The sequence below is a fragment of the Ambystoma mexicanum genome, chromosome 3q (genome assembly GCF_040938575.1).
Source record: "Ambystoma mexicanum isolate Mex_15411 chromosome 3q, UKY_AmexF1_1, whole genome shotgun sequence".
Taxonomy (NCBI): Eukaryota; Metazoa; Chordata; class Amphibia; order Caudata; family Ambystomatidae; genus Ambystoma; species Ambystoma mexicanum.
In genome coordinates, this window is record NC_090926.1 from 1006830149 (window position 1) to 1006856523 (window position 26375).

Sequence of the window (26375 nt, forward strand, 5' to 3'; positions counted from 1 at the left end):
CCCTCCCACCTTAAGCACTCCCTTGTTCACCCCCTTCTTAAGAAGCCATCTGCCGGTCCTTCCTCTCCGGCTAACTATCACCCGATCTCCATCACTCCTTGCCTGGGCAAACTCCTGGAAAAGCTAGCCATCTCTCAACTTAATCTTTACACTGAATCTGTGGGTTGTCTCCACGACCACCACTCTGACTTCAGAGCTGCAAGAAGCATGGAAACTGCTCTCCTGAACACCCATGAAGTCTTGCTGTCCAATCTTGACTCTAACCTTCCTTCTGTCCTCATTCTCCTCAATCTATCCTCTGCTTTCAACAAGGTGCATCGTGGGCATCCCTGGTCAGGCCCAGGCCTGGTTGACACCCTTTCTCACTGACCGACCCTCCCAGGTCCTACTTGAGTCTTTCCTCTCTTCTATCTTTCTCTACTTGTGGTGTTCCCAAGGGTCCAACCTCTCTCCCTGGCTTTTCAACCACTATATGGCACCTCTTGCCCACAGCATCGCTTCTTTCTGCTCTAACTTTCAGTGTTATGCGGATGACACCCAGCTCTCCTTCAGGCTTCCCTCAGCCACTTCTGATCCTACTCTCATACCTGAATGTCTGGCCAAAATTCAGGAATGGTGTGCCACCAATGATCTCTTCCTTAATGCCAGTAAGACTGAGATCCTCCTCATTGGGACACCTGCTCCCTCCTTTCCTCTCTCTCTGGCTGCCCACCCTGGGCCCTCTTCCTGCTCCTTCCTGTGAGGCTAAGAATCTTGGTGTCATCTTCGACTCCACCCTCTCCTTCTCTCCTCACATCTCTGACATCTCTAAGAAGTCTCACTATCAGCTGCACCTCCTCAGAGGTATTCTGCCTTTTCTCACTTTTCCCCAGAAGCTCACTGACTCCAGAGTCCTGGTCCTCTCTAGGCTGGACTATTGCAACAGCCTCTTCCTATTACAACAGCCTCTTCTTTAATCTTCCTGTTTCTACTCTGCAACCTCTACAACTTATCCAGAACAGAGCTGCGAGACTTGTCCTTGGCCTCAAGCCCAGCGATCGTATCTCTCCAGCACTGAAATCTCTCCACCGGCTCCCTGTGGCTGCAAGGATCAAGTTCAAGACCCTTTGCATCGTCCACAAGGCTCTTCTTGAGCCCTCCGCTCATCCACCTCCAACTCTCTAAGGGTCAGTCGCTTCTCCAAGCAGAGAGTGGGGGGTATTTCTCTTTCCTTGGCTTGGTCCTCCCTCTGGACCAGCCTCCCTGTCTCTCTCAAACTTGAGCATAACCACCTCCGGTTCCGAAGCAACTCAAGACCTTCCTCTTTGCTTCTGCTTTCTCTCTTCTTCTCCCTTGCTGATGTCCCTGACTGCTCTGCATACTGGTCACCTGGCCACCCACTGAAACTCGGGCCCAAGTTCCTGTATGTCCAGTTGCCCTTCCACTGCCTCTGGGCGCCCCCTGCACTTAAGGGTCTGTATCTGCAACCCTACAGTCCCTGTACTCTTACGTCCCATCCCCTTTCTTCCATACTGCATGGGCGTCCCTTCCTAGGGACGGGAGACAGAACCCTTTTCACCAGAAAAAAACCTTCTTCCCCTTTAAATTTAGATGCGTGCAGCTCTGGGAGCATATGCTGCCCTGACTCCGCCTTCCGGCGCCACACCCAGGCCCCTTTTTCCGCATCGACCTGAACAGGCCGAATTCACCAGCGCTCCTGGGTCTGGCTTCGGCCATGTAATTCCACGCGCGGATACTTCTTCTGTCTTTTTTTCATTCAGGTACTCGGTCCTCAGGCGTCACGCTCATACCTGGCGCATGTCGACTTCAACAGGGTTCAGCAGGTGTCTATCCTGCAACGGACTTGTTCCAACTTCAGACTCCCACGCCCTCTGCCTACGTTGCCTTCGACCAGACCAGGGCTGGCAAGCTTGTACCGCGTGCGACGCGCTTTCTTCGAGGTCTCTGAAGAACAGACTAGCCAGGTAGAGGAAGCTCTTCCAGAGATCGCCTCCAGAGGATATAAAGGGCTTCGTCAAACATCAATCCAGGTCCAAGGTAGGGGCGCTCTTTTCCAGCGCATCCCACAAGGGAGACTCCTTTCCAAGGACTCGCCCGCGCAGGAGGAACCTCTCAGGTTCTCATATCAGCACGAGTACCGAGGCCAATTCAGCTACTGGCCGGCAGGCCGAGGGGTCAGTGGATCCTCCCGGTGACAGTGCTGAGGGACCGGAATGTTCTTCTACCGGGTTTTCACCTGAGGGGCCACGCCCTAGTACTGGCAAAATGTCTAAGGGGGTGCCTATACGCGGCTCTACCGGCAGATCTGCCGTGAGCGAAATGCCTACCAGGTCTCGGCCTGAGGAGCAGGGTAGGCCTCATGATCCACACTCGAGTTCTGGACGAGGCTGGGCCCAGTGAGCCAAACAACACGATGCAGGCACGTGGAAGGCAGCTCGACAAGATGGCCGCTGTGCCAGACATTCGGGACACGCCTCCAATACTGCACCAAGGAAGGGAGCAGGTGAAGGAACGAGTGTCAAGGTGGGGCTGGTGTCAACCAGTTAACGTGGCCTACAGCCTATCCTTCATCTGCGCAGGGCAGGTTCCTGCTGCATCCATATTGGCAGGGCATGCAACGGCTCCAGCAGCTGCCCGCTACCCCGCCAATATCACCTCCCACCCCTTTGGCCTGTGAGGACAGGTTCTTTGAAAGGTTCCTCTGGCTCATAAAATCTCCACGGATGGGGGTCATCCTCCGGAACGCCATCAGGGACGTGCTCCCACCAATGGCTCTGGCACCGCAGGCCCCAGTACTGGTGCCACATACCCCTGTGCAGCCTCCGCTGCCCGCTCCGACCCCCAACAGATGCAGGTCTTTCCGTACCAACCTCCGCGGCAGCCTCCTGCTCCGATCTCCACACCTCACCCTTCAACTACCAGCACCCCTCCACCGGTGCTGTACCAACCGGACCCCCAGGTGGACACATGCGAGGAAGAGGACCCAGACACACCGTCATCAGCCAAGGCCTTCCACGAACATCTTGCAGGGCTGGCAGAGTACTTGGGCCTTCCTCAAACCGAGGTTCTAGCAACCAGCAGAGGGGGTCCTTGCCGAAGTCCTCACGTTACTTCCCGCAGCTAGAATGGGGATTCCGATGCAGAAGGACGTTGTCGCATTGGCCTGAAGGTCTGGCTCAAGCCCCACTTGGTCCAGCCGGTCAATCGACGCCTGGATGCCAAGTATAGGCAGATGGAGGGGGATGCACTCTTGCTATCGGCCCATTCTCAGCCGAACTCCTCAGTGATTGGTGCAGCATCCCTCTACTCCAAGCCTCAGTCATTCTCGGCCTCCTCGTCTGCGGCACTGCTAGGCAAGGAGAAGATCTTGGAGGCGTACGAAGAAGCTGTATTCCAACGCGTCCCTGAATCTTCGTCAAGCCAACACGGATGCCATGCTGGCAGCTGTTAACCAGAGGCTTTGGCAGGCAATTGCTGATTTCCTCCCAGAGCTTCCGGCGCAAAGCCAATCGCGATTCAAGGCGGCAGAGGTGGCAGAGGCCAAGATGGTGGCAAAGTGCGTACATACGGAGGGTTCCACGGCTTCCAAGAGCGAAGGTCCCGGCAGCCGGACTGTTTGCCAATCCAAAATACGCGCAAGCAACAAAAAGGGGGGCGTCAGAGTACAGGCTTTTTCCAGTCCCCCTCCTCCGCAACAGCCTCAGAGGGAAAGAAGACCTGATACGTCCCTCCGGGTCCACGTGTCTCCAGTGGGGGGCAGGATTGCTCTCCATGCACACTTCTGGCGCCAGAATTTCACTGACCCCTGGGTCCTCTCCGTAGTATCCATGGGGTACCACCTACCCATCCCAGCCTCTCCTCCCTCTTCTCCTCCACTCCCATAGATTGGGACAGCAACTCTTTTGGCGGAGATCCGCTCGCTCGTCGAGAGCCAGGCAGTGGAGGAAGTCCCAGCCTCCCAGCGAGGCTTGGGCTTCTACTCCAGGATTTTTGCCATTCAGAAAAAGAACCAGGCGGGCCTGAGAATTGTGCTGGACCTTTCCACCCTCAACCTCTCCCTACCTCTGCAAAAATTCAAGATGGTTATGCCAGCTTTTATAGCAGAGACATTGTGCAAGTGAGACTGGATGTTCACCCTGGATCTGAAGGACACGTATCTACACGTTCCAATTTGGCAGCCTCATCGTTCTTTTCTACGATTCAGGATCATGGGCTACCATTTCCAATACAAGGTGCTTCCCTTCAACCTTAACTCGGCCCCAGGGTCTTTACCAGGCTGATGAATACAGTGGCAGTCCTCCTCAGGGCACAGGGCCACCACATCTACTCGTACCTCGACGGCTGCCTCGTCAGGTCGACATCTCCGGAAGTGGTGAACCACACCTCCCACGCTCTCATGAATACACTGCACGATCTGGGCTTTTCGCTCAATCTCAAGAAGTCGCAGCTGCAGCCTACGCAGAGACTGACCTTCTTGGGACTCATCTGGGGCACGTGCTCCAAGAGAGTTTTTTCCATGGAGGACAAGATCACAGCCATCAAGAGGGCCACGGCGCACTTCCTCAACAGAGGAGTGACATCGGCAGGGTGGTACCAACACCTACTGGGTCTCATGGCAGCGGTTCTATTGGCCATCCCCCACACGAGACTCAGGATGAGGAGGATACAGCTGCATCATGGAACCAGGAGTGGGGCTCTCAGGCAGAGATGATCAACGTTCCTCTTTCTCTTCACCCAGACCCCACATGGTGGTCCAGGGACTGCAACCTGCGGATGGGCAAGCCTTTCCGGCAACCTACCCCTCAGGTCACCATCACTATGGCCTCCTCTCGAGGGATGTGGTGCCACCCTGGACAACCACTGCGTCCATGGCACCTGGACCCAGCAGGAGAACCACATCAATTGGCTGGAACTGAAGGCCATCTGGCTAGCGCTCAGAGCCTTCCTTCTGGTTATTGGGGGCATGGTCGTCCTCATTCAGACAACTCGACCAACATGTTCTATGTCAACAAGCAGGGAGGTACCAGATCTCCTCGACTATGCAGACTGACAGTCAGCATGTGGGAGTGGCTGTCCACCTCCCGGGGGAATCAAACCTGGAGGCGGACAGGCTCAGCAGACTGCAAGCAGACAATTACGAGTGTCAACTGAACGACCGCGTGCTGTAGGAGATCTTCAGCCGATGCGGACACCCCCAGGTGGACCTTTTTGCCTCCTGGGACAACACGAAGTGCCCACAGTTCACCTCTTTGCAGGGACAGGGCACCAGCTCCCTGGGCAACGCATTTCAAATTCAGTGGAATGGCATGACAGCATATGCCTTCCAGTCCACACCGCTGATACACAGGGTGATAAGCAAGATCAAGGAGTCTTGCCACCTCAGCGTCATTCTAATAGCTCCATGGTGGCCAGCTTGGCTATGGTTCTCAGAGCTGCTCAGCCTCTCGGAGAGACCACCCATTCACCTTCCGACGGGCCCAGCACATCTTCTGGCGCAGCATGGGGGCATGGTCATCCACCCCACAGAAAATAGCCCTAACAGTGTGGTTCCTGAGCAGGTCACGCTAGGGCACCTCAGCCTTTCCCAGGCTAATTTAGAGATCACAAAGGGCGCAAGGAGCAAGGCTACCAGGGCCCAATATAGGAGCAAGTGGACCAGGTTCTGTCACTGGGCAGACACTAAGGATATCAACTTCCTTGCATGTACGCTGGACAACCTGCTCTCCTTCTCGGCACACCTCGCCCACTCTGGCCTGTAGGTAGACACCATTGGGGCCTACAGAAAGTCAGAGGAAGAGGTGTTCTCCTCTGCCAACCTGATTGTCAAGAAGCATTTGATGGGACTCGCCAGACTTAACCCACCCATCAAGAGGCCCCACCCGGTATGGGACCTCAACATAGTCTTGGGTGCCTGGCGCACAAACCATTTGAGCCGATGGCCTCCGCGGACATCAGGCTGGTCATCATTAAGACGGCCTTGCTAGTCAGCCTCACCTCGCCTCGCCTCGCCTCGCAGAGTCAGCGAAATCCAGGCGCTGGTCGCCTCAGAGCCCTATACTACCTTGCACAAGGATGGAGTAGCCCTGCGGACACACCCAGCATTCCTACCTAAGGTGCCTTCCGCGTTCCATCTAAACGACGAAATAGTGCTGCCTCCGTTTTTTGCTGAACCTAAAGACGAGGCAAAGAGAGTTGTGCACTGCCTCAATGTCGGGCGTGCCCTGAAATTCTACTTGGACAGGACCAAGGGCTCCCGCAAGTCGGACGCACCTTTTGTCACCTTCGGCGAATCAAGACCGGGGTATCAGGCATCCAAGGCCTCCATAGCCTGTTGGATGGTCTCGGCCATCAAGGAAGTATATGAGGGACAGCATAAGCCACTTCCGGCCAATATGCACGCTCACACGGTCATAGCCAAGGCGACGGCCATCACATTGCAGTGTCATGTCCCCTGGCAGGAAGGGGACAGGGTGTAAAAGTAATTATAAGTTATTTACCGTAGTGACTAACGTAAGCTTAGTCCTTAGTCCCCTTTCCTCCATACATCCCACCATCCTCCCCCCTAATAAAACTGGTGTCATTTGGCAATGTTAATTTATTGTCGATGCGTCTATGGGGACTGAGGTGTGGCGCCGGAGGGCGGAGTCAGGGGAGCACATGCTCCCAGGGCCGCACCCCCACGCGCCCCTAAATTTAAAGGGAATAAGCTTTTTCTGGTGAAAAAGGTTCAGTCTCCCGTCCCTAGGAAGGGACGCCCATGCAGTATGGAGGAAAGGGGACTAAGGACTAGTCACTACAGTGAGTAACTTAAAATGTCTCTATGCACTACTCTCCGGCAGCACTTACTGAGTTACCAGCACTTCTCCCCTCACCCTCATCATGACATCTCCAGTACAATAATTCTCCAGAGAAATTACCACTTCGAGCTGAACGTGAACCGTATTCTTCTAACCCAAAGAGATTCCCAGCTCCCCCACATGGAACGGGTTCGTGTTGCACGTTTCTCGCTGCATCCTCCACCACGGGCCAAATGCATCGCTTCATCCAGGGCTGCAAAATTTGCTTGGCCACAAGAGGGTTCCAATGGCCCATGAAACCTCATCCCTCTGCATTATCTGTCATTTCACAATAGAGCAAGGAGAGGGATGAATGCTGCTAGTGAACTTTCTTTCCCATTATGTAAGCTTCCCATCTAAATACACTTAACCAAAGCCCCCGCCCCCTCCCACCTCTCCATTGAACGCGGATTCCCTCAAACCTCATTCTGGTACTTGCCTGGTTAAGAGGAACCCCCCAGCAACATTATTTTGCAGCGAAAAGAAAGTGGCTAACAGGAGCAATGAAATACAGCCGCCATTTTACACCTCCAGAGCCCTACGTGTCAATAATATGATGTGTGCATTCCTCCCAGAAATGATTGGGGGGTGGGTGGAGGGGATAATTTCCTGACACGTTATATTTAGGTACAATTATATGGGATTTACCATTGGGAAAGGCTAAGTATCGCCAGCGCCACAATGCACGTGACAGAGAGGGCCCTCATGGGCAGTATTGTGCCCAGTTTTGGTGGCTGTATGCAGCATGTGCGGCTGCACTAGGCCCCGCGCCTTGCAGGGCCCTGCGCCTTGCAGGGCCCTGCGCCCAGGGTGCCTTTGCCTCCCTCCTCTTGCAGGCTGCAGTGTGGGCCGTGTGCTCAGAGTACCTAAGCTTGCTGCAGTGCACTCTGGGCACACGGGCGGAACACGCTGCAGTCTGCATGATGATGGGGACGCTTGCAGGAACAACAAAAGCGGCTGTTCTCCCTCGAGGTTTGGCTCCCTTTTGTTTCTTCTGGTGTCAACCTCCTGCTGTGACTCTGGAGAGACAAACACCCCCTCGCCCCCTACCAGTGGCCCAATAGGTGGTGTGGGCCTCATAAGCATGCTTGATCACTTTCTTTCTTACATCAGCGCATTTAAAGTGGGTGCTATTTACTATTGATGGCCTATTTAAGAGACCATTGTTGTTTTAAGAACTGCAAAGGGGCATTTTTACTTTGAAAGCTCATGCAAAGCAGCAGTTGGCTGCCTAAAATCTATGCTTTCCTCCAGCACAATTAAAAATATTGCACAGCACCATTTTAGATGTTTGCCTTAATTCCACGTTTATATTTAACAAGCCAAAACGCTTTTAAGTAGAATGTAACATGTTCCTCACATTATATATGAAGCCAGCAAGTGAGCCATGAGTATTTACCAAGGGTGTGACAAGAGAGATTGTCATCCTGGAGACTGGACAGGGATATTTTCTCTGGTCATGTTCCTGTGCTGATTTTCTGGGCACAAGTCGATATATGTGGGTGGACAGCGTCCGCCCCCTTTTTTGAACAGGTAGACGATGTGTTTTTGAGACCAGCATTAAAAAAAAAGTTTGCATGCTCAAATGTTCAGCCACTAAGATTTCACACCATTTCATGATTGCAATGCAGGCGCTTACCCACAAGAACACCTAAGAGAGCCATTAAAGCACACATCTCGTGTTTGAATTTTGTTTTCTTTGGAATATTATATTATAAATTGCTGTTGGGCTTAAAAGGTGGGCACCTTTTATACTTTGCTAGTGTAGTTATTGGAAATTCTCACATTTATTTATATATATTTATATTTTACCTTGTTTTTGCTGCTGCCTACATACGTAGTGGTCATTATCTTGTGATGTCACTTCCTGTGATGTTATCAAATGCAAATTAAGGGGCCCGCACTTAATTTGCTGCACTTGGCCCTGCAAATCCTAGGGCCGGCCCTGGCCGTTTGTGGATAGCCCAAAGGACCAGTCTAATGTGTCCACTCCTGCAGGCCACACGTCCAGAGGGGATAGGCCTCGGTTAGAGACAGTACAGGGATGGGCAGCCCAAATGGTGAGTGCTGCCTTACTCGTTGGCATCAGTACAATAGCCGTCAGAGCAGATACTTCCAAGTGTATCAAATTCCCCACATGAAACATTTCAGTACAACCGAGGGGCATTTAAAGTCCACCCGCAGCCGACGCCACCATCCTGCCCACTTACCCCAATATAGATGCTTAGTAGACAGTCATTAAAGGTATTACAAACCATACCTCTCCATGTCGTGCTTGCAGAAAGTGCCTGGAGGTGACCAACATTGTGTGGACGTTACCTTCACTTCAGTGGCCCCAACCATGTTCACCTTGGGCCACATAAAGCCGACATGCAGACGGAAAGTGCACTGAGGTTTCCACTGGCGCACTTAACGTCGCCCGGCTGCAGCAGCCTAACTCTCCACCACAGGCCTCAGAATCCAGAGGCTGGGATGCGTCGCCTACTTTTCCAAGGGGTTTTTGGCAAATTTTCATCAACAATTTTGAGAAAATGACCTTGAAATCACGAACAAAAGGAATCGCGTATTTCCACAAATAATTGAGACTCAAGCAGGAATTGTGGTAGTTCAGAGAATTGGGGAAGGCGTCAGGCAGAGCTACCATATGGGGTAAAACGTGAATCGGAAGGGGGTGAAGAGATGGTTGGTGGGTAAAACGGTGTGGGGTTGCTCTGCTAAGAGCTGGTATGTAGAGGGAAAGGGTTAATGTGATGGCAAAAATAAAGGGCAGCGTTTTTAGGACTATAGAAGGTCTGCAGTATGTTTCAAGTATTGATTGTTAAATATAAACAGTAAAAAAACATTGACATCCTCAAAGCTTTACTAACATTTGCCATACAAATCGTCGAAGACCTCAAGCAGTTCTATATAACGGCACACAATATTAAAAAAGGCACATATGTGACCCAAGGGGCGGCTCCCCCTTCCCATGAAGCTTCCCACTTCAATCCTAGTAGCGCTGCTTTACTTCAGAATTTTAAGTGCTCATTTGGTTTTTTGATGCTTGTCAAATACTTTGCATTCCTGGCGTGGGAGAGCCACGGTGACTTTGTGCATGCCAGTAAGGAAACCTGGCTTGCGCCAGAGACTGACCCCATAGGGCAAAGGTCAGAGCCCCCCAGGATCTGACTAACAAGGGCCTATAAACCAGAAGATCGGTGGGCACTACCTTGGAAGATTGGTGGGTGGGCACTACCTTGGAAGATTGGTGGGCACTACCTTGGAAGATTGGTGGGCACTACCTTGGAAGATTGGTGGGTGGGCACTACCTTAGAAGATTGGTGGGTGGGCACTACCTTAGAAGATTGGTGGGTGGGCACTACCTTGGAAGATCGGTGGGCGGACACTAACTTGGAAGATCGGTGGGCGGACACTAACTTGGAAGATTGGTGGGTGGGCACTACCTGGGAAGATCGGAGGGCACTACCTGGGAAGATCGGTGGGGACTACCTTAGAAGGAATGATCTTCAGTGCTTTAAGTGGGCCGGGGCCTACCGGGGCCGGGCCCCGGCAGTCTCCAAAAAGTGGGGCTGAGCCGGGGCCCTGCCGGGGCCCCGTCCCACTGCCTGCGACATTGGCAGGATGCATTATCCCGTCGCGGCCGCAGCAGCGACGGGATAATGCATGCGTCTGCCATGAAGTCAGGCGATCTGACAGAAGTGGCAGCCAGCCACAGCCATGCTGTGACTGGCTGCCACTTCTGTCAGTCATAGTAACTGCATCTGGTGACCCCTCGCGTGAGAGGTCACCAGAGGCAGTTACTGTCCCTTTGTTTCCCCAGGTCGCCGAGGCGTCTTTAACCCTCGGCGAACCTGGGGATTCCTCGACATATTTCGAGGTTTATAAAAGATGGCTTTGAAAGTACACATTTCAAGCCATCTTTTATAAAGCTTTGCGGACGGACAATTTTGTCCGTAGTCAAAGCTTTATAAAAGATGGCTTGAATTGTGTACTTTCAAAGCCATCTTTTATAAACCCGAAAACATGGCCTGAAAACTAGGCAAACCGTAAGGTACGCACACAAATATATATACATGTTATATATCTGTGTGCGTACCTTACTATGGTTTGTGTACTTTGCAGGCCATCTTTCTAAACATAGAAATATGTAACATATGTAACATATTTCTATGTTTAGAAAAGATGGCCTGCAAAGTACACAAACCATAGTAAGGTACGCACACAGATATATAACATGTATATATATTTGTGTGCAGACCTTACGATTTGCGTGCTTTTTAGGCCACGCCCCTCCCAGAAGCCACGCTCCCAAATTAGGGCCCCCTCTCGATTTCTTACCCCACTTAAAGCCCTGATGATCTTGCATATGCTGCTGCAATGTAAAGCTTGCTTGGCCAATTCTCAAATGATTTCTGGATTTTACGTCCGCTTTGATTTGATCAATAGGGAGAAACTCTGGTCCAAGCTCGCTACATGAGGTCGCCCCTCTGGCCTATTAAATCGTTTGGTATATATGCACTCAAACACCGTCATTCGAGTGAGGTTAGACCAAAAAGGTCCCTTTCAAATGCAATGATAGGGTTGAGGGGCCTGTGGCAGGGTTGTATACTCGCCCCTTGCCGATTTCACATGAATATCTCGGAAATTGGTGAATATCCAGAGGATCATGGTTTGGTGTCAACGAAGCTAGGTTTTCAACGTTTGGAATGGCTTGCCTATGCCAGTGACGGCACGCTGATGGAGCGTGCCCAAATTGGCTTGCAGAGGTCGATAAGGGAGTCTTAAAGATTATGCACTAGCAAATGAGCCAAGCATTAATAAGAGCAAAACAAACATTTTACAATGAGCGCGCTCAGCTAGAACCATCCAATACGTCTGGAACATTTCATTAGAAGTGGTGGATCGCTTTAATTTCTTGGGTTTCCCTATTCTTTCGCCATCCTAATAAGAGAGCCGTAAGAACACATTTGCGTTCTAGGGCTGATATTATGAAGCCTAAAATGCAGAAGATCGTAGCCAAATATGGTGAAATTTTATAGCACGAGAACCATCCCTAAAACTAACGGGCTGGAAACTGTGTTATGGTGTGATTGCAACGGGCTGAAAACGGTGTGATTGCAACAGGCTGGAAACTGTGTTCTGGTGTGATTGCAATAGGCTAGAAACTATGTTCTGTTATGATTGCAATAGGCTGGAAACCATGTTCTGGTATGATTGCAACGAGCTGGAAACCATGTTCTGGTATGATTGCACAGGGAAGGAAACTATGTACTGGTATGATTGCACCGGGAAGGAAACCATGTTCTGGTGTGATTGCAACGGGCTGTAAACCATGTTCTGGTATGATTGCAACAGGCTGGAAACCATGTTCTGGTGTGATTGCAATAGGCTGGAAACAATGTTATGGGATGTTTGCAACAGGCTGGAAACCATGTTCTGGTATGATTGTAACAGGCTGGAAACCATGTTCTGGTATGATTGTAACAGGCTGGAAACCATGTTCTGGTGTGATTGCAATAGGCTAGAAACTATGTTCTGTTATGATTGCAATAGGCTGGAAACCATGTTCTGGTATGATTGCAACGAGCTGGAAACCATGTTCTGGTATGATTGCACAGGGAAGGAAACTATGTACTGGTATGATTGCACCGGGAAGGAAACCATGTTCTGGTGTGATTGCAACGGGCTGTAAACCATGTTCTGGTATGATTGCAACAGGCTGGAAACCATGTTCTGGTGTGATTGCAATAGGCTGGAAACAATGTTATGGGATGTTTGCAACAGGCTGGAAACCATGTTCTGGTATGATTGTAACAGGCTGGAAACCATGTTCTGGTATGATTGTAACAGGCTGGAAACCATGTTCTGGTGTGATTGATTGCAATAGGCTGGAAACAATGTTATGGGATGTTTGCACCAGGCTGGAAACCATGTTCTGGTATGATTGTAACGGGCTGGAAACTGTGTTCTGGTGTGATTGCAATAGGCTAGAAACCATGTTCTGGTATGATTGCAATAGGCTGGAAACCATGTTCTGGTATGATTGCAACGAGCTGGAAACCATGTTCTGGTATGATTGCACCGGGAAGGAAACTATGTTCTGGTATGATTGCAACGGGCTGAAAACCATGTTCTGGTGTGATTGCAACGGGCTGGAAACCATGTTCTGGTGTGATTGCAACGGGCTGGAAACCATGTTCTGGTGTGATTGCAACGGGCTGGAAACCATGTTCTGGTGTGATTGCAACGGGCTGGAAACCATGTTCTGGTATGATTGTAACGGGCTGGAAACTGTGTTCTGGTGTGATTGCAATAGGCTAGAAACCATGTTCTGGTATGATTGCAACGGGCTGGAAACCATGTTCTGGTGTGATTGCAACGGGCTGGAAACCATGTTCTGGTATGATTGCAACGGGCTGGAAACCATGTTCTGGTATGATTGCAACGGGCTGGAAATCATTTTCTGGTATGGTTGCAAAAGACTGGAAACCATGTTCTGATAAGATGGAGGGAATTGCGTCACGCCTGTGGAGAGGTGTTGTCCCACTGCGTTCCTGGAGCAGTTATTACATCCGAATTGGAGCTCATATGAAAGAAAGCAAGACATAGGTAGCGTGCGCTTTGACTTTTTGGCAAGATCTCAACTCCCCAAAGGATGCCTTGTCTGTTGATATACGAGTAGTTTATATGACCCAAAGTAATGTACTCCTGTCCCAATGGTGTCAGAAATGTAAATAAATGTTGAAGAGCGTAGACTTTTCCAAAAAGATGCTGATCCAGTCTTCATCTTAAACAACAATATGGCCTCTGGATTAGATTATTAGATTATTACATGTGAGGCTTGAGGCAAACTCAAATTATGGAGCATAGGCAAGGGGCTGTTTACCCGCTTACTTTAAAAGGCTTCCTAATGGGTATTGTAGGCAGCAGTTTCTTCGCCTGGGGCTGAATCTCATTCCAAGGCGTGGACTAATGCAAGTAGCGCCGAGTGCCGTGATGCCGCGTGTAGATGGCTCAGGGGCATCTTTGAAGCACACACTGTCTCCTGCTGCTTATTGGATGGCTTCTGAGCTGAGCTTCTGGCATGCACTTAAGATGAAACCTCAGATTGCCCAGATGAGCTTTCAAATACTTGAATTAACTGACCGAAAGACCCTTAACATGTCCATGACTACTAAACTAGAACAGAGAGTAACATTCTGCATCAGTAGACTAGACTCCTTGTTCCCCAGGGAAAGTAATGAAGAACAGAATTTGCATTGTTAGATCTTTATATTACTAAATCAAGGCATGAATTAGTTTTCAAAAATTGATTAGCAGAGATTGACAATTAAAATTGTCTTCATTAGCAAACAAACCAATTTGACTAGCAATGTTGTACCAATATTTTTAATGTCACCAGTGGTTATTTGTACCCAAGATATAAAATGAGCAAATGGAGCATTTTTGTGTGCCACTGAAGTAAGACATTCGTGAGATGAGTCAGGCCTTGCAAATTCTTTAAAATTCTGCTAGACCTGCAGGTCGAGTAACTTAATTTACCTACTCGACCTAAGAGACCCATGGCAATGGATGACATTTTTTTTATGCGCTTTCTGTAAAACGGTGCATGTCACCACAAACACACTTTCTTTGGCACACTGCTGCAACCAAGTGGACAGCCATGCACAGTAAAACATTTATTTGACATTTACTGCGAAGTAAATGTTAAATAACATTTTCAAACTTCCACTGTAAAATGGTACCCTTTCCAAAAATCTACTTGACTATGCGAGTGGACGAGTAGACTTTGCGAGCCCTGGATAAGTGCCTGTAAAATGTTAAAAGTTAGCTGCATGAATGGGCACAAATAAATAGATATTGTAAAAAAGGCTCGGAACACAGTTTCGCCCACTGTCTCGCGCAGGTGGTAGTATATAATGCAATCCTAATCATAGAGCACAGAGAGCTCTGAAGGTTACTACAGTGCATGGTATTGCAGTATATATACACACGGCATAGAACTTATAATCACTGCTTTGTGCAAACATCTAATTAACATTGTGTATTCTTTATGTTAGAGAAAAGAAAGCAAGAGACTAAGCAAATTGGATGGTATAGCAGGCAGAGAACCGTCCAAACTAGGTGGAATATTGTAGTTTGCCGCCATCTCACTTTTAGGGTGGCTGGTATAAAGCAACAGGGTGATAAGAGAGGATGTCAAGAAGTATGGGATGAGCTCATGGGTTGAACACCAGTTGCAGAGATGAATGTAACCAGCAGGTCACAGAAGTAGGTTTGACATTAAAAGCATTCGCCCAAATTGACCGAGCTTAAAAGCCAGAATGTGTGATTTGGCCAAATTTTGAAACTTTCCGAGTGGCTGAAAAGTTCAACCAAATCACGCATTCGGTGCTGGGGGCTGCAGGGGTATCCCCGCACCCTTGCTCACTAAATTGTGAGTTGGGGTTGGGGGGTGTCTCGCGCAGCCATTCCAAAGAGCCACAAAAAAAATTAAAAAGGAAAGGACCCTGCAGCACCAGTTCACGTTCACAGGAGTGAAAGGGAACAGGCCTCGCAGGGACACTGTGATTCAGCAGCTGCAAGGTAAGTGAGGGGGGGTGGAAGTGAGGTGAGGTTGGGGTGTGGGTGGGGCCGTGGGGCTGAGGCAGGGGCCAAGTCAGAAATGTTCAGGGGTTACCAGACCGAAGGTTATTTCGGAAAAATAATCTTCTGTCTTTTCTCCCCCGAACATTTGGATCTCAGGTTTTCAACCCCGATCTGTGTGATCATGTACATTTTCTAAAGTGTTCCCTTGTCAATATGATACATCTTCCCCAACAAAATGAAATATAGTTGACATTGACATTTAGATATACTCACCTAAACTTTACTGTAAAGCTTGGAGACAATGCAGTGTTTTACAGTAGCAATAATGTAATTATGAATTATGTAACAGCTTACATTTTTAGGAATGGAATTGCATGACTGTTTTTAAAAAAAAATGAAGTTCTCGCATACTGGTGTTTGCCAGACAGAGTTAGCTTAGTAAAACTGTCCTCCCAATTTACTTCTGGTTTGCAATATATTGAAAAAGAAAAGAAAATCCTAGCTAGCACTCCCATACTTAAGAGCAGAGTAGATGATTACTGCTGCACGCTTGCCCTCCATTAGCCCCTTTGAACTTGCACAGAGAGTGGAGAGAGAGCACTGGGGGCAAGAGACAAATGCAGGGTGAACTGTGCTTTCATTGAACAGGGTAACCTGAATAGCTAGTTTTGCTACACAAGTGCCAATTTAATTAGCAAACCTACAGAATTGTATAGTACATTACAGCGCCTCGATGTCCATGGGCTGCAAGTGCGCTATACAAATGCGAATAAATAAAAAAAGAAATAAATACATTGCTACGACACACTGCTTATGTTATGCCTTGTAAATCTCTAACACTGTTACAGTTAGGAAAGAGATAAAGTTATTGAATTCGACTCGGCTATATGGATGGTTGAGTTTTGCCATAATCGCTGGATATTACATTTTTGTGTTCCAATGTTGTGTCAAATCCACATTTAATAGTAGAATCACTATGCTTTTACCGATATGTGTTTTTGTGTGTTAATACTTGGTCTGTATCCTGATTAGTAAAAGTGTCTCACTATTAGGTTACACTGATATTTGTCAATGACTGCTTATGTAATTTTGAGGAAGATATTTACGTATGTATAAAGAACTTGCTTATTAGCACATGCAATATTCCTATGTCAAGCTTAAGCTATGTCATGTCCAGTAAAACCCCAATACCATGGACTTTATACTGTTGCGATTAGATTCAGTGGTTTAACACTACACTGTGTGTATTACTATATGTGAAGACTCCCTCTCTATAGTGATACAGATGTTGTAGGAGAGATTTGACATTTTTGTAAATACTGGATAGAGGATTAAGCCTTCATGGGGCCTCTGTAACTAGAAAACATTATAAATATTGTGTATAACTTACTGTTTATGCTTTTGATGGATCACAAGAAGTTGATTATTTTGTTTGCTTTTATTTCATTTAACTGAAAAGTACACAATAATCATATATTGGATTGAATGTATTGAAGAGTGTACTTGAATTAGAATATTTCTATACAAAATTACTGCATCCGCCAGATACACGGATCTCATTAATGACGTCAAATACGTTGCCGTCCTCGCGCTATAACGTCATTGCATATCTAACGTGATGGCATCATCGCATGATTACGTACTTTTTTTGGCATCCGATACTTTCTATGTCTAACGTATACAGTTTGCTGTGGCTTTTACTTTGGGAAGGATGCTATGCCCTTTGTTGGTAAGTTTCAGCACATTTCAAAGTGCAGCAAATAAAATTTAGGCCACACATAAGGCCTTCATTCCCTGTCTGGGCCAGGGCAGTCCGACACCTCCCTCACCCCCCCACACCTCATGGTGCATGCTCTTCACCCTATGCTCTACTTCAGCCACACATTTCCTCCATAGGCCCCTGCCCTCTCACAACACCATCCACCCTACCAGGTTCCTCCTGCCCTTGACTCTCTACCCGGAGCCATACCCACCCATGACTCGCAATTCTCCAGTGCACACTGGAGCTACACTCTGCGGTATCAACCCTGCATCCCGCTCCAGCAAACTACGGACATCCTAGAAACCATGCCTAGGCCTCCCCAGACTCGCCTGCCTTGCAACTCGCACGCTAAGCCTCTCCTCACCCAGCACCACCCACAAATATAAGAAACACTCACCTATGCTCATGTACTCTAACACCTCTAACTGCAACCCTACGCCATCCCACAAGCCATACCTCAAATAACCCCATGGACCACACCACTAGCAGTGCCTCCAGCACACCCTTGGCACCTCTGAAATGCTCCTTCAATGCTAGAACCACGCCAGTGCATTCCCCTGACATACATGACCTAACCACTAGCAACGTCTTAGATATCCTCTCCATATTGGAAACCTGACTCCACACTACATCAGGTCCTGCTCTAATGATCGCCATCCTCCCAGGTTACACCATTCTCTGCAGCAACAGATCTGACTGTAGAGGTGGCGGGGTAGCCCTGATCTACAGAGAATCTCTCCTCATCAGAGCCTTCAACACAAGCCCCAAACCCAACAGAGACATCTTGTACGTCAAGCTCTTGTTATTACTCACTGCTACAATCATGGTACACCTCATCTATCAACCTCCAGGTTCTACCCTTTCCTTTCGAAGAGGACATCCTGCAACTCCTCACCTCCGACCTGAAACCTAAGACCAGGCTCCTACTCCTTGGTGATCTTGACATTACGGACAAGACTACTATCTCCTTGGTCAATGCCCTTTGTGCTCTTGGCTTCACTCAACGTATATCAGCGCCCACTCACATCCTAGGCCACACACTGGACTGGCTTGTGGATGTGAACTGCGACACCTCAGTCCTATCCAATAATCCCTGCCCATAGTCAGACCATCACATCATCTCCTTCTCCATTCCCACTGATAAATCTTGTATCAGCACCACTGCAACAATACCTTCTGCATTATCCGTTGCGCTCAAGACCAAGCCCTCTCAACCAACCCCACTATGCTCGTTGACCACTACAACAGCATTATCACCCTTCATCCTAAAAACAGTGGATCGAGCAGCCTACCTCTATATCCATGACTAGCTAGCGCAACATCTTATCCTTGGCATCCACCAGTCGTGCTTCCTTCCAGCACACGGAAGTGAATCATCCTTACTTGATCTAAAAAATCAACTTGACAACACCAGAGACTCAGGCAAGCTGGCCCTCTTACTTCTACTAGACCTATCTGCTGCTTTCGACCTCATAAATCACAAAGCTTTATGTCACCAACTGACTACTGCTGCCAACTTCTCCCCTGAAGCAACCAAATGGATTGACTCCTTCCTCACTGACAGAACCACCTGAGTCTTCGTCAGTAAATTCCACCCGCCGGTAACCTGCAACGTCCCGCATGGTTCTTGCATCACCCGCACTCTCTACAAGATCGACACAAAACCTCTCTTCGACCACCGGGATGCCCTCGTAATCACAAAACTACCACCACACTCAATGCCACCTATGAGATCATCTAGACCTGGATGGCCTCCCGTCTGCTCTCCCTGAATGACGAATAAATTAAAATCCTAATGGCTGGACCCTAAACCCTACTCAACACGATAGAACATGCATTCTGCTCATTTGTAATCAATGGTAACACAATCCAGGTCTCTCCGGCAGTGAATACACTGGGAATTTACCTGGATGCCACCCTAGATCTGTTGAAACAAGTCTACGCTATTGCATCCTTCGCTGCCCACACTACGAAACGTATAAACGCCAGCAGACCCTTCCTCTCTGTCAATAACCGCATCACCATCACACAAGCCATCATAGGATCAAAACTGGACTACTGCAATGCTCTATTCACTGGCACTTTTGAGCAGAACATCAATAAATTGCAAATCATCCAAAACAATGCTCTCCGAGCTGCCCTTGGTCTTCCCAAATATGAGCACATTTCCAATGCCAGAAGAAATGCACACTGGCTCGCGATTCGAGAACGCATCAAATTCAAAACCCTCTCCATCACTCACCGATGCCTAACCGGTACAGCCCCAGGGTACCTTTCACAAAGGCTTGTTAAAGCCAAGTCAACAAGGCCCACACGCTCAGCCTACTGCCCCTGCCTCACAGTTCCCAGATTCAAGAGATCCAGAGCTGGTGATGCTAGCTTCCCAGTCACTGCCTCCAAGTTTTGGAATCCCCTACTGCCTACCCTTCACTCTGAATCTTCATGTTGGACATTCAGAAAACACTTGAAAACTTGACTCTTCACCAAGCGGACTGCATCTATCCTCGTCCGCCAATCTGATTCTAAGCATGCCTTGTCCTGTAACCACAGCCTAGATGCCTCCGGGTTAAGCACGCTTTACAAATGCAATAATTAAATAAAGTATCTCACTTGGAGTGTGACATCACAACCACTGTTTGTTTGATGATCCTTAGATGTCATCCCAACTGAGCATGTTATTGCACATGTCTTTCCATTCCTGCTAGAACACAGGTATAGCCTTTTTATGGGTCATGAGGGTTTCTGTTATTTATCTTTTCTTATTGATGTTTCTCCAATGAAGGGTCAAATCTTAATTGTATGTGTTATACCGGTGGATGCCCTGAACATGAATTTAATGTCCAAAATGCATTGGTCAACACGGTCAGCCTCGTCATTTTTAAAGGAATGTTACGACATAAAGTTGTTTTATAATTAAGAAGAAGTTTGATTGAAAGACACATATATGTTAAGAAGTAAAGTTTGATCTACAAGGGTGCAACCAGATCCCTGGATGTTCCCTCGGTTTTGTGTTCTTGTTCACCACTGACCTCATAATAACTATATTGGAAATGATTGCAGGTTTGGTGGAGTTACCTCTGGTAATATCGCCACGTGGGAACTTGAAGTGTCCGTAGGATTCTGAGCCAGGCGAATCCTTCAGTTATTCCCCATTTTGCAGTCCCATAGGACTCCATAGGTGAATCAGGGCTTGCAAAATCTACTCACCCACTTGCATAGCCGATGAGATTTTATGAAGGTCGGGTATCATTTGCATGATACTTGACATTGCAGGCAATACAGGGATGTTTGAAATGTTTATTTGACATACATTTACTTCAAACAAAATGTGTTTGCATTGAATGGCAGAAAAAAATGTAATTGTGTGTGGGGTGGCCTCTGGGTAGCAACAGTGGGCCAAATATTAAGTGGGCTAATAGTGGAAGGCACTAGTTTCCAAAAAGCACTGGTGACATTTTTGTCACCCGTCACCATGGGTAGAGTGCACTTCTCTTTGGTCGAAAAGGTAAAGTAAGTAACTCGACCTGCGGGTCTCGTGAGATTTTTAAGAATATGTGAAGCCTGATCAATGCCGTATTTCCTGTACGAAAGCATTGTGTTATAAACTGCAGGTGTGTCTCCTCACATCATTATCTTGACTGGAATTACATTGTAGAAGACCCATTGACTCCCAGTGGTGAGCCATAGATTTAAGATCCATCTTCCTCCTTTTCTTCCCTCTCCTCGTCTATCAACCATTGTTATCCAAGCTCTTCCTAGAGGTTTAAAAACGTCTATACCTGGGGGCAGTAGACGCTGTTCCCTCAGATAAGTAGAGTATTCGTTGTCAACTTTGCTATTTTTGATCCGAGGACAGGAGGAATGGTGGTTTGTAAACCATTATGGAGCTCCTAGTCTATTCTTTTCCTCCTCCGTGATGTCTTCAAGAAGGTGTATCCTGGTTCCTTCACACATTACAGAACGTTTTGCAGATTTGTTGCAGTGTTAGTGAGAGACCGCCAGTTTTGGTCCCATTGCTTCTTCCCCTCTTGTGCTTTCCAAGGTGGTGGCATCGGTACTAGTGGCCGTAAGGTCTCTGAAGAGCTACTACCACCCTCATCTAGACAATCAGTCGGTGAAACACTCTTCTTAAGAGGGCGTTGGCCTGACCTCACCTGGTACCAGTGGTCAAAGTATACGAAAAGAAGTAGTGGAACTATGTTCCCTACTAGCCTGCACCCACTCCCCACAAACCCCATCACCACGCCCCCTCCCACACACAATACACATACCCAGACACTTGCACCTTCTGTTTAAGGGAACGTTCAGTGCAGTCCACTGAAAGTGCAAGTTTCAACTTCTTGCTACACTTTTATTTTAAAACGAAACCATTATGGAAAGGTTTCTTTTTAAAATAAAAGTATAGGAGCTGTAAATGGTAATTTAGAAAAGTAGAGGAGCACCGCTCCCGACCGCTCCTGCTCACTTTCACCACTGCCTGGTACTGCATATCCTATTCTCTCTGGCCAGCCTTCAACTTCTGAGAGAGCCCCCTCACAGTGCCTCCCTTTCATGGGCTGGTTCGGGACAGAGTTGGGACAGGCCTCTGCACCTCACCAGGCAGAAAGCTATCCAGCAAGCTCCTAAACACGCCAGTGCTTGCCCCGATACCACTAAGCATTGATTTCACTGAGTGCTGGCCTGAGAGGTTCTTGTATACAAAGACCAGTGCACAACATGCAGCTCGTGTGCCCAATGGGGCCATTCAGGACATTATTTATGGCCCTCCAAGTCACATGAGTTAATGCCTGGCCTAAAATCAGTCAGTCAGTCAGTTAGACACTAAGTCTGCCATGTTAGTTTTGTCTTTGCATCTTGGCACTTGCCGTTTTAATTCTGTTTAAAACAGGATTTCTGTCTCATAATAGCATTAAAAGGCAATGTATCGCGTGTTACAGCAAAAACATAATTACACATTAAAAGGCTTTTTTTTAAAACTCAAACTAGCACACCAATGTCACTACCCTCACTCTAGCCCACGGTAAAGGACTGACATTCAGCCCTCCAGTATAACCAGTTGTGCCCCCCCAACCCCTCCAAATTTATATACCTTTTGCATGCCTCAAGATGCTGAACACGCCCCTCTGGTCTCTTTAGAACTTAGTCTGATCATCGATTGACCTGGATGCCAGTCTTTGGTGCGGTTTAGGAGGCCTCAGGGAGTGGTCACCCGAGTTGTCTTTCTTCCAACAGATTCTTGAATTAAGATTCTGGAGCCAATGGCCATTCTTCAATGCTGTAGGGAAGCACTCCCTACCTGTACTCCTCCAACAGACAACAGAAGTGACCTGTTTAAATAAGTAAACCCTATTTACTGGCTCCCATCACTCACTCTTATCACTTGTCGGCTATATGTATGGAGCAGTTCAGCATCCATGTGACGGGTTCTGCAAACAGCAGGTTTCCTTGTGCTCCTACGGAGTGGGAACATAGCAGCTCCTTCGTTTCCCTCTACAGGACGTAGTGCACTCAAAATGTAGATCCATGTGTCTCCATACAGAATATTTACTCCTCTCCCAAAGATTGTAATGGTTTAGACGCCTGCCTTGTTGTTGCACGATCCTTGCATCTTCACATTGTCCTTACCATTTTGGGCCTCTTGAACCTGTGAGCTGTGACAATGCTGTGTCATGTTGACAATAAGGATCCAGGGCAGGATGGGGCAGGGAGAGAAATGACATACTTTCAGCTGGATGCCCTCTTCCTTCCCAGGAACAGGGGCTAAATCTTAGTCCCTCAGCTTGGCCGTCGTGTTCCAGAGGCGCGGAATAACTGTCAGTCAGGCCGTGCTTTAAACCTAGAGGTTGTGCTGCAGGAGACAGAAAAACGCTTTAGCCTAGGGCCTCTGCCAACGAACATTAGAAGATGTCGTTGGTTTCCTAGCTCGATGACCCTGGCGTTGAGGTGAATTATTTTTTTTTTTTACCTACAAAATGTTTTATTTAGACACAAAGTTTGTGTGTACAAAACCTTGTTGTAAAGAGCCATTTTGTGGGGATTCTGCCCGTGTTTGCACTGTCTAGGAAACGGCTCCTTGTTTGGGATTTGTAGGCCTTTGCAAGCCCCCCCTTTTGAATATATCTGGCCACCAGTTACCCCCCGGCCGGCTATTTTCCATGCTGTGTCCTGTGCACAGAACGTTTGCGAGTTGCAGGCTCTCTTCTCCAGTCAGCACTGTACAGTTTGTGATGGGGAGTAGGGTGTTGGTGTGACCAAACCTTCCTCTTGTTGGATGTTCATGTAAATCGAGTGATCATTCTGCCTTCCTTCTTTTCCGAACCCCCTCTCCCTCCCCTAGCAGGGGTGTGCTAGGTCTGGAAAAGATCTGGGGCTATACTAATTTTGGGCCTGCGCTTCTATCCGGGGCTACAAACAAAAGACCCGGGGGCTATAGCCCCCTCAGCACTCCCCCTAGCAATGCCTCTGGCCACCGGATCCGGGTGCAGACCCGTCGCAATCTAAATGTCTGTATGACTATTCAGTTCTGCCTCGAATGTTCAAAGGGTATCCAGGTTTTAGACTGGATTTGTGTTGCATAATGGGATTTCTCACTGGGATAAATTCACTTTGCCGGCTCTACTGGGTGGTGTATTGTTTATTTACATGGTGGAGCTCCCGACTTCTCAGGGTTTTTTCGTACTGTCATTCATATCCTGCGTCATATCCTTTTGGCAGAGGACCTGTGTAGGGTGGCCACGTCGACTTCCCAGCATGATATGTTGTATGAGCCCTTTTACCCAGTTACCTTCAGATCATCAGTTTGATGAAGCCCACCTGAGAAATATATGTAGTTAAAATGGCTCTTCCTAGGCTGCTTTCTACATATCGGTGTACTCCAGAGTCTGGAGGAACGGGGAGGGCTGAGCATACCAAGTTACTGGCTACACTGATTCTTGTACCGTCCTAATCCATATTCACGCCAGACCATCCCAACCTCCTTCCCGTTTCTGTTATAGCCCTTACGTTCGCCCGGTGAGTAAGGCCAGGCGCAGGCAGCTGCTCAGTGCATAGGGACGCGTCTGTAGCGATCCATGCTGCTGGGCTCTACTTTTCATGACATTCTGGTTATGCTGTGCACATTTTCTTCTAGTACGCTGTCCTGCAGCCTGGACTTCCCATTAGTGTGTATATAGGGTTGCTCATTAGAAGAATCACTACGGCGAGTACCCAGTACTGTTCTCCTACTCCTTCCCATCTCACTGGTGCTCACATCAGCCTCCTAACGGGGACCGACTCCTCCTTGCTAGGATTCTCTCTATGTGACGCCCGTGTCATGCACAGATCTCCACATAAATCTCATGTCTCTGCCCCGCTCTCGCACCAGCAACCTCCCCGAAGGCTGGGTCCGGTCTGGCTCGGTGCAGCTTCTAACCGCTCTCCTCTGATTTCCCTTTCTGCACAGCGACCTGGCCTTGCGGAACTGCCTCCTAACAGCTGACCTGACTGTGAAAATTGGTGACTACGGATTGTCCCAGTGCAAGTTTAAAGTAAGTGGGGCTCCTCCTCAGGAGCATGTGTGGCGAGGGGGCAAAATGTGGCGTTCAGCAGGGCTCTGGGCAAGGATGGAGATGTCTGGTTCGGCCAGTGCTTCGTAAGGCTCAGTAGGGCTGCAGAAGAGTCCCTAAACACTTTAGAAGCATAAGCCTGTACTCCCTGTGCATGGAAGTGATCATTTAATTCTGCAGTGTCTTGAACATGTGTCTCGCTTTTTGTATTTATTTCTCCGTAAAAATGTGCAACTCTGAGGCCTCCCAAATGGAGACCTTTTCAAGGGTCTGACCGCAAAAAGACTAACACATGTGGCCACACTGCCAGCATGGCCGTGTTCATGGCAACACTAGAGGTGTGCCATAGGGTAACTGGGCCTGTCATGTCAAAGCTCACATATCCTGGGAACTGAGCTGTTCGGAATCTCGGCCTCTTGAGACATGCCTGTGGCACACTGGAACTTGCAGTGCTCCGGGTGGAGCCCCCCTTAACTTGGCCAACAACACTTCATGAACACTTACCTCTTCAACAGCCTCTTTACCTTGCCTCCATGTTCACATTGTCAAAGTGGCAATGGAGGTTACATGTCTTTATACCGTAATATTCTTTATAGAGAATCAAGTTATATCGAATATTTTATAATGGAAAATGTTAGAGAATGCCCTTTTATTTGGGAGGGATCCCCCAAACCTGTTTTCTACCCATAAAACCCCACCCCAACCGTTTCCCAAAAATATGTAACCCTTTACCCTACCCCTAAATGCATTCTCTACAAAAGTTTCCTTATAAAATATTCAATATATGTTAACTCTTTATAAACACTGCATACCGGCAATGGATACATTAAGGTTAGCTATAAGGTTAGGGTTAGGGCCAAGGATGAGTTGGGGGAAGTCTATGGGTTAGAAAAGAAGGGGAGTGCGGGGGTCTCCCCCTGTAATACTGAAGTGACTCTTGGAAGCAGTGAAAGACTTGAGAAGTAACAGCATACATCCCTTCATGCATCTGAGGACAGGCGCCCTTCAGAACAGGACATGCCTGCGGTCGCACCCCCAGCACCGCCATGGGAACGGGTCATTTCCGGAATGTGTTGTGCCTCCTTGGTCCTAGATTGTTTAACACCCCTGGAAAATAGCGGTGCAGAAGGTCGCCTTGCCTGCTTTGTCACAGATTTCTTAGCCCTAAGCCAAAATACTTGCAACAAAGATACCCTGCTCAAACATGCACGTTTTTAAGAAAACTAAAACAAAAACTTTTGAGAGTCTGACTTCTGGTAAATTCTGCCCTGGGACAAGAAGTACTGCAGTGGGTTTGTCTGACTAGTAGTCTATTGGTGTCCTTTTTCCTATTCTGGCAGTGTGCCATGATTCCCCTGTGCCTTGCATGTGCCTTGAAGAACGCGTGTCTGGCTTGCTGACGTTCCTGGCATAGGTGGCGGATGAGCTGCCATGTGCTTCTCGAGGCCCGCTCCTGATGCTTGCTGTCTTAATCTGGCAGGAGGATTATTTTGTTACGGCAGACCAGCTGTGGGTGCCCCTGCGATGGACCGCGCCAGAGCTGATCGATGAGGTGCATGGCAACCTGCTGGTCGTGGACCAGACCAAGGTCAGCAACATCTGGTAAGAGGGACCTGTGCCCAACGTGTGGTGATGCCTCGTTTC

At 48.3% G+C, this 26375-nt stretch overlaps 1 protein-coding gene across 4 annotated transcripts in view; it reads left to right on the forward strand.

The window, feature by feature from the left end:
* AATK (apoptosis associated tyrosine kinase) overlaps positions 1-26375 on the forward strand; it is a 618216-nt gene that overhangs the window by 526958 nt on the left and 64883 nt on the right. For all 4 annotated transcript variants that reach the window (XM_069655173.1, XM_069655172.1, XM_069655174.1 and 1 more), the window contains exons 8-9: positions 24629-24713; positions 26212-26333. In XM_069655173.1, the coding sequence (XP_069511274.1) occupies positions 24629-24713; positions 26212-26333 (207 nt within the window). The remainder of the gene's footprint in view (positions 1-24628; positions 24714-26211; positions 26334-26375) is intronic.